At 37.8% G+C, this 9018-nt stretch overlaps 1 protein-coding gene across 4 annotated transcripts; it reads right to left on the bottom strand.

Moving 5' to 3' along the window:
• Nucleotides 1–1459: 1459 nt before the first annotated feature.
• LOC132186112 (uncharacterized) lies at nucleotides 1460–7682 on the bottom strand. 4 transcript variants are annotated; one of them, XM_059599928.1, is made up of 16 exons: nucleotides 7451–7682; nucleotides 7188–7350; nucleotides 6940–7076; nucleotides 6670–6786; nucleotides 6318–6461; nucleotides 5776–6162; nucleotides 5531–5688; nucleotides 4313–4434; nucleotides 4106–4197; nucleotides 3582–3828; nucleotides 3390–3453; nucleotides 2928–3076; nucleotides 2750–2817; nucleotides 2495–2668; nucleotides 1640–1711; nucleotides 1460–1549 (listed from the first exon to the last, which is right to left on the bottom strand). In XM_059599928.1, exons 1-16 carry the CDS (start codon nucleotides 7577–7579, stop codon nucleotides 1496–1498), a joined length of 2277 nt encoding a protein of 758 aa, XP_059455911.1. In that variant the 5' UTR covers nucleotides 7580–7682; the 3' UTR covers nucleotides 1460–1495. The 4 variants fall into 4 exon arrangements, with proteins under 4 accessions (XP_059455911.1, XP_059455912.1, XP_059455913.1 ...); XM_059599929.1 differs by having other exon boundaries at nucleotides 5791–6162; XM_059599930.1 differs by having other exon boundaries at nucleotides 5800–6162.
• Nucleotides 7683–9018: the final 1336 nt, after the last annotated feature.

Genomic DNA, 9018 nt, shown 5'->3' with positions numbered 1-9018 from the left:
CGGAACCATCAACGCCGGCCCCTTCCCCGCCGAAGCTACCCTCATCGGCTCCTCTGCCGTGGCTGTAGTCACGATCAGCCCGTGGGGATCTGCCAATCCCTCAGCGCGCCCAGACCCATCGACATGGATCGAGCAATCTGGGATATCATCGACACCCATCGAAGCTTTGTGACCACCCTCCGACGATTCCAGCACTCCTTCCGGCTCCGACCTTGCACTCGAGCACTCCCCTATCTCCACAGGACTCTTCCCAAACTCCACTGCCTTGCACTCTTGAATAATCGGGGCCTTACTATTCGGGCCACTAACTAGCCCATTTTCCTTAATGGGCCGAGCATCCTTTTTCCTGAAATAAGTCTTCACGGCTTTCCCAGACTTATCATGATTCCATTTGGGCCTTATCATTAATGCCTTCTTATGCTGGACTGCCCTGAGATTGAAGGCCTTCTTTCTCGCGGATCCACAAACACAAACCTCATCAGCCTTGGGAACAGAAGTCTGACATTCTAGATATTTTATAGCAGCATCCAGCTTCTCCATACCCACGTCAACTTCGCCTTTCAACCTGCTCAACGTCTCCTTAGCATTAATTAGCTCACCCTTCACACGCAAGAAAGACTGCACAGCATGGCATTCGTTCCTCTCCTGTTCCTTCACGTGATCAACTCCAAGATACGCTGCAGTCTGCCTTACCGTGGTATGGAAGCTATTCGCCAGAAAAGAAGAACCGCTCGCCGGAGCCCTGCTTTCATCACCCGAAGACACCCCTACCTTTGGACAGAGCAAACCCGCCGTCCCTGAATAGAAAGTCTTCTTCGGACCCTCCGCAATATCATCAGCAATCCACTCCGGCGTGGTAACCTGTTTCGAGTCCCCCCCTATTCTGGCAGAAACTTGATGTTGCTTATCCCGCTCTGCGGAAGCCTCTTTCAGCCACCTTGGCACCATGGCGATCGGTTCCGAAAAAGAATTAAAACATTCCTCTGCCGGTTGCAGCGACAACCCCACCGCCTCAGCATAGCTCCTCCTAAGTAATCTAATATTTCAACTACATTAGGTGTTTTCTTGTACAAGGGTTGCACATCTCTGCGCTTTTAAAAAGTTTGAAATACTCATCAAAAAAAAAATTCATGAAACATTTTAATCATTCTACCTAAAAAAAGAGAAGGTCTTAGATATTACTGATTAACATGGCAGAATACTCAGACACGTGCATTTCAGACTCCAAATTAGTAAAGTGAATATCCTAAACTGCAAACTTTCTTTTTGTCCAAAGAAACACATAACAAAGTCTTGGACATATATTATAATAAACAAAGAAGCAAGAGGAAAAAGAGGAACAATGATAATCTGTCAATAAATATTTCAAAGTATAAAAATCAAGATTAAATTTACGGAAATGCCTCCATAAATGTCGATGCATAAAGAAACAAGAAAATATTAATAACAGCAGCTCATCTTTCTCATAAATAAAAACTTGAAAAAAAATTAAAAATTAAAACTGACAAAAAGCATTGCCATAAAAAGAAAACTGCAAATGACCCTTTTTCTACACAAAGAACAATCCACATTCAAAATAGGCTTGCACAACATTAAGGAAAAATAGGAAGCCATGATGTTTTTGGAGTATACACATTACCGGGAAAGCCAAGTCAAGAAGAGCAGTCTGATTGCTGCCAAATTTCGTGAAAAGCAGACCGCCAGGATGTGACTGCAAAGAAAAAAAATTACACAGTATGATGATCACAATTGTACATGAGGACGCCTAAATAAAATACACTAAAATGCTACATAGAGGTAAAAAATAATTAGCTTCCCCTAAATTCAAGATTTGACCTCTAGTACATGTCAGACAACTTAGATGCTAAGATGGAAGTAGGTCATGTAGCTGAGGCCATCATGGTAGGCAGCAAATAATTGGAGTAGAATGTGATGAGTGGTTCCCCAAGCAGGACCTATTTTCAACTTCCTCTTTCTCTGTCAGACTGGTACACCTGTTAGCCCTTAGTAGGCAGCCCCATACCCATTCCCGTATTTCCATATGCATTTGTACTTCCTCCAGGCATTCCACCTCCTAGACTAGATGGCATCCCACAGCAATTCCTTTAGTGTTAAAACCTACAGTACTAATCTTGTCCTAGCATTAATAAATGATGTGTTGTCAACACTGCTACTTTTTGACCTAAAACCTAATATTCATATCTTGTAAGTTCCTAATCTCATACTGAAAATTTTGCCTGGCAAAAAGAGGGCAAAAATTAGAAGAAATAAGGAATTATTGGTCTAGTGGATAGAAATGGAGCATAACACACTTTTTTTTATATAAGTAATAGAAATGGAGCACAACACACTTCAGACAACAAGATCTGATGGGCCAAAGTGTGCTGCTACACATACAACAAAGACAATTATTTAATACCTCATCTCACATTGCGTTAAATAGAAATGCATCAGACTATAATTGAAGGGAAATTTTAAATCCCCATCATGTTACCTTCTCTTTGCGATTGTCAGTATGAGTGTGAGAACCTATTACGACCACATTATCAGGAAGCTTTTCAAGTTTGCTTTTGAATGTAGAATATGAGTCTCCATTTCCTACCATAGACTTCTCAGCATCTTTCATAAATAGAATGAAAGGTGAGCTTCTGCTTTCGCTAGTTACAACCTGAGAAAAAGATATTATTAAGTCATCAAGAAGATGATGGGAAAAAAAAAAAAAGCACAAAACGCCGGGGGGGGGAAATACCTCAAACAAAGTGTTAATAAGTAACTTGTCCAATTCTTCTGAGCCCGTGTCCAAACGAAGATCAGTTACTGAGAGAGAGAGAGAGATTCAATATAGAGCAATAGAAAATACGGGAAAAAAATAGTACAAATTGCCAGGTTGAAGCTTGTTAAATGGAGTCACTAAATAGGATTTTTACCATTACAAAAGAATCCATGACCTCCCTCACATTGACCTCCAAGATCAACCCCATCTGGTATGGATTTATCGAACCTTACACCAACTTTTGACAATGGATTCTCCTCAAAAACTAATGCCACCTTTCCACGGCTTCCACTAGATGGGCCCCTACATGTTGTGTTAACAAGCATATTTTAAAGCATGATAAGTTGATAACCCTAAAATTCATCTTGCGCAAAAATAAACCGAATAAATTTAATAGCATCCTAAGTTTAGAGAGAGAAAGAGAGAGAGCGAGAGAGCCTAAGCATTAATTCTCCAAGAGATAAACTCAAGTTCAATTGAAAATCACACAGAGATCAAATGGGCAACCATTATCTGGAAGTGAAGCACTCCTTAAGATAAGAAGATAGTATAATTCATCAAAAACAAGATAAGAAGATAATATAACCCTAGAAAATTTGATCCATCATGATGTTACCGTGAAGGAGATGCTGCTGGATATAAACCACCCAAAGCTGAACCATTAAATCTTACTCTATCACCTGCACAGTTCATATTTGTACAAATGATGCTGAGGAAAACAAAAGAATATCAAAAACACCTAAAAAGTGGGAGAATAACTGGAAAGCGAACAAAAAGGCATCTCTATATGTAACTAAAAATGAAATACCTATTTTAAACAAGTAATTCTTAGATGTCCCAGAGGCAGAGGGTACAGTTTCAGTCTCCATCTTAGGTTGAGATTCCAAGCCATTAGAAGAAGGTGCATTTGCAGAGCTGGGTGGATCCGCTTCAACTGCTGATGGATCCGTGCTCTTAGCCGAGTCCATGGGTAAAGGACTTTGTTTGGGGCAGTTGCAGGATTTTTCTGCATTATATCCATCCTTCAGCAGCTCTGCTTCCTTTGATGATAAACCCTACAATATGTTTTGTCATTAATATTCCAATTGATTAGTTTAATAATCTCTTATAAAGAAAAGCAAAGCAACATCAAAAGAGAAATTAGATAATGAAAATAAAAACTAAATATAAGTTGCAAGTTGCATCAACTCAATGGACCATGATGAGAATTGGTCACTGGAGCCCCTCAAACAGCAAGGAAAGAGGAAAGCCTTCACTCCAATATAAGAGTTAAAAAGAAACTAGGTACAACGGCAATTCTAATATCACACTCATGAAGGTAATTTATCTTACACCCAAAAATGAATGGCTATCAAATATGAGCAATTTAGCTCCAAAGTAGTTAGCAAGTGCCTTTGCCAACATCTCCTGATATATCTCAGACCCTGTAAAGAGGTTTAAAAAAAAAGTTCAATTTTTTGGAATGAAAACCAATACAGCATCAAAACATTTCTTGAAGATTAAATTTCATTAAAAAAAAAAAAAAAAAACTCCACTGACCTGCAGGACCAGAAAGCAAGATTCTTGGATTCACAGTAGTAAGCTCTGAGGTATACTTTGCATGTTCTTTATGCTTCAAGTGTATAAATGAAGCTGCAATCAGCACATTTTTTGTGTTCTCACTGCAAGAGAGGAAGAAAAAAAAAATTGAAACCACAAGTTACCACTGCATAATTCAATATCACGAAACAATTAACATATCATCTACCAGTCAACAAATGAATATATAAAATAACAGCTCTATTTGATCTAAGTTAGGAAACCACAAAACACCGAGCTCTATCGAATCTCCTTCCATTAGAAACAATAAAATAAACCCTTTCTTCACAAGTTAAAGTAGCACCATCATTTTTATATTTACTCTAGGATATCAGGACTCCAGGCCACCTTAGAGCAATATAAAGTGGTTGTATTGCCTGTTCCATCCAATTATAAGTTAATAAATTTGTTTTTATTCTTGTATCGGAAAAGAACTTAAAACTTTTTTTTTTTTTTTTTTTTGATAAGTAACTTAAAACTAATTATTTGATCAACAAAACGTACACTAAAGGTCAAAAAATAAACAGTTTGACTCGACATAGAGGAATTTTCCATAAGTAACATCTAATGAGTAACAGAGGCCTTTTCAGGAAGGATCTAATACATTTAGAGTTTTTTTTTTTTTTTTTCAGAATATTACCCAAGAAGAATGCAGCAAACATGTCATGTTACATTTTCATGACTTACACATTATTATATTCAGAAGTATTTGAGGTACACAGGAAAAGCACAATAGAATTGATCCAACAGAAAATTCCATTCTGCCCTACAAAAGTTACCTTCTTAGTAACCAGAAGACTCATTTCAAGATTAAACGCCATAAGTTATGCACTAGATTTTTTTATGAATAATTTTTTATTAGAAGAAAGGCAAAGCCATAAGTTATGCATTAGATGAGTCCTACATACATAAGACAAAGGAAAATAAACCCAAATCACACACTTCCCTTTCTCCTCCCAAAAAAAGAAAAAGAGGAGACTAAATTACATAAAGAAGGGAAAGAAGGCAAAACAAGCCAAAATATAAAGAATTAATTAAAATGGAATTGTATTTTAAACTGTACACGGCACACAGACAAAATTTGGAGTTGAAAAGATATCAAAGTAGAAGAGATCAAGTGAATCGCCAGAGTGTGATACTGAACAAAAATGAACATAGCATATCATGAAAGAATTATACCTTAAGTAGTAAGAGAAGCTGTCAAATGAAACATCTATGTCTCTGCCATCAATAATTCCTGCAGAAACATCTTCTCGAAATGCTGCACACCGCAAAGACATACCCGACGTTGATGCTGGCTGCGTATCCCTCATCCAATCGTTTCTTTCTTCCAAAACCTGTTTACAGATACTTTTGCTCAATTTCAGTGTACAACTAGTTGACTGAGCTAACATCCTGAACAAAGGCCTTAGCAAATCATTCACCCCAGAGAGTTTTACATTGCCTGCCTCTATGCCAGAGTCCGGGTTGCAATCGTGAAGAGAGTTCTTGTTGATTGTTCCAATTTCTGCAGCTTTATCACTCCCACTGTTTGGTGCCGAGTTGCATTCCAGGCCATCAAGCTCAACTTCTGTGCCATCATTAACAACAGATTGAGTAGGTACCTCGGGACCCTGTTGCATTTTAGTGATGCTCTGAGCTGGAGACTTCCAACGTGATATATCTTGTCTCATGCTAGAAAGAGAGGCCAGTATTGAAGCTCCAGCCACGGCTGAAGGATCTCCCGCCCTCCTTTCGAGGTGCAGCAGTTTTCCAAGACTTTGAACCTCTGAACCTTTAACTGCAGCCTCATTCATCAGATGCTGAAAGATCTATGTTCATAAGGATTAAAGAATACACAAACACAGTTATAGACACTCATTCACAGTTAAACAGAAAGAAAGAATATAACACGGACTGGGAAAAAAGGGACCGGGGAGCAGAAAACTCAATTGAAGAACCACCCAAAAACTAAAGAGAAGGATACATAAGCATGGTTTGCCCCGAACACCAACTCATCACCGGAATTAAGCACGCAGCTGCCACCGCTCTTCTTGACATTTGTCCCATTTACTTGCACCGTTCCCTTGCTCCCCATAATATCTAGCACGGCTACATCAACGCCGTCGCGCTGATCATGTCCAGAAATAATGAGTACTCATACTGCATGTACATATTTCTAAGGAGTTCATCTCCAAAAAGACAGAAAACCAATAACACCCAAGTACAATCAGAGTCACACCACGTGTATGTGCTCGCTTGTAAGCAAAACCATGCCCAATTTCGTTTCAATCCTACAAATTTTTGGCCGCGTAATCATATTGAAGCTCAAGATATACCTGCGTGTGCCTGATTCTGCATAGATTCCCACTAACACTCTGATCCTTCAATGGATAATTGCACTGCCTACTTGAACCAATCACGAAGTTCTCAGTGGATATGGAAACGTTTGCATTCTGCGGCATATATTAGAGGGGGGGAAAAAAACACACTTACTACACAGAAAAATTAAACAAATTCAACTCAAACCCAACAAAGAAAAACGGGTTTTATCTATTCCTCAAGCCTACAAAATCAAACCAAGTTAACAAAAGAAATGCTTCTAAAACCTGTCCAGACTGTGATAGGAGCTTGCACCATGGCATCGAGTTCTCGAAGGTCGTCCCCGGATTGGTCCGCTTCTGATAACTACTCCACGACGAGAAAGAACTCCTCGGCTTATCCACCATCACCGCCGGCGAAGCCCCTTCAAAGCCAAACCCAAATCTTAAAAAAAAAAATCACAAATCGAAGCGCACAAAGAGAGAGGGAAAAAAAAAAAAAAGAACTCTTCAGAGAGCGAGAGAGAAACGCTCACCCTCCGCGATCGGCGTCGCCACGGGCGCGGCCTCGCCCTTCCGCGGGCTCACGGCGTCTCCGGCGATCGGCGCGTTCTCCGACGTCGCAGGAGCGGTGCACGATTCCTTGGAATTCTCGGCCCCCGCCGGCGCCGGCTTCTCCGAGGTACCGCCATTATCGACCTGAAATCGCACAAATCCATCACTCAAAAAGCCCTAAACTCTCAGTCTCCCAAAGATTTCAGCCAAAAAAGAAAAATCGAGGCGTTGAATTTTATTTTACTTTTTCTTTTTCCTTTTTTAACACCTTTTGACGCTTCGGTGACGGAGGTTTATCTTCCGACGACGATGATCTCTTGCTGTTGTTGTTGGTGTTACCGGAGAGAGATCCACTTCTCCTCGTTGAAACCATCCTCCTCTACTTCTCTCGTCTTTGTTTTTTTGTTTCTCTCTTCTTTTTAGCCTTTGTGTTTGAACAAAATGTAATGTGTGTGTGTGAGAGACAGAGAGAGAGAGAGGGAGATGGGGGGATAGAATAAGGAGCTTTGCTTTATTATTTATATATTTTTATGTAATTGTTAATTTATGTTTTTTTTTTTTTTTCCCCTTTTTTTAATTGATTTGTTTGTGTTCGGTTGGTGCATGGACACTTTGATACCCCTATGTCCGACTTTACGTACGGCGTATGTTAGCCGGTTGTTTTGTGATCGGGCTAGTATACACACAAAATAAATAATTGTCAATTTTTTTTTTTATGATTAAAGCGCTTGACGAATTTAATTAAATAGGCTGAATGCAACACAAACCTAACATAAAATTTATAAATTAAAGTTAATTTATATAGTCTTATATTTATGCCTTAATATGACACAAACTTAACATAAAAATATAAATTGTCACCGTCTTCAAGGAGTAGCTCAATCAACTGTTGATCACGCTTTATGAAGCTGAGATTTTTAGTTTGAATTCTCATTTCTTTCTTATGTGGACATGTAAAAAAAATAAAAAATTCCAAATTGTCACCCCTAATAAAATGTATGACCTGTAAATTCTAATACCCAAAAACTCTTTATTAACACTCATAGAAAATTGCATAGAAAAAATAAATTTCTCTTAGAAAATTATTCGACTTTAACTATTGGATTTGGAGGTTCCCTTCCCTTGTGCAAATATTTGCAACAACAAATTAATGTAACCTAATAATTACTCGGTAAGTATGAGATAATGAGTAATTCTATAAGTTTTTCATAAATTCCTCAAAGAATAATGCAGCTATTAAAATTGTCATTTGATCAAAACTTAATAATAATCAACTACAAGTTCAATGGTGAATTTAATAACCACATTATTCTTAGATTGATTCTAAAAAGATATAAAAGGGACTTGTAACATTACTCTAAAATAATAGATTATATATTTGTTATATATTATTTTGAATAAAAGACAATTAAAACCAAAAAAAAAAAAAAAATTCGTTTTATTTGGCTCTCACCATTCAGTTGTATATAATAAGATCCACATTAAAATATAATTGATTTCTATGTAAATAATGAATTGTTTTGACTTCTGACCATCCGTCACATCTCCTAAACTGAAATGTATTCTAAATTGTATTTGTCTTTAGTGCACTTCTATTTTTTCTCTTTTAATATTATTTACAAATTAAAAAAAACTTTAAAATAAAAATAAATATGTTGGAGAACCTAAGAGGTGGTCGAGCAAGTCATCAAGAACCTTTAAATAATTAAAAAAAAAAAAACTAAGGATTTGCCAAATGTAATGGCCGGACCATTCATTAAACAAAAATGGACGAACATAAAGTAAAAGTTTTTATTTAGGTTTGTGATACTT

Source organism: Corylus avellana, chromosome ca7 (genome assembly GCF_901000735.1).
Source record: "Corylus avellana chromosome ca7, CavTom2PMs-1.0".
NCBI classification, from domain to species: domain Eukaryota; kingdom Viridiplantae; phylum Streptophyta; class Magnoliopsida; order Fagales; family Betulaceae; genus Corylus; species Corylus avellana.
Note: the sequence above shows the minus strand (reverse complement) of the source record. Positions and strands in the feature narration are given on the sequence as shown.

Coding starts and splice junctions, on each gene's coding strand:
- LOC132186112 (XM_059599927.1), bottom strand. CDS start 7,579: ATGGTTTCAACGAGGAGAAGTGGATCTCTCTCCGGTAACACCAACAAC. Junction 3,829..4,105: donor ATAGCCATTCATTTTTGGGT/GTAAGATAAATT, acceptor AACATATTGTAG/GGTTTATCATCAAAGGAAGC. Junction 1,712..2,494: donor CTGACAATCGCAAAGAGAAG/GTAACATGATGG, acceptor TTTTCTTTGCAG/TCACATCCTGGCGGTCTGCT.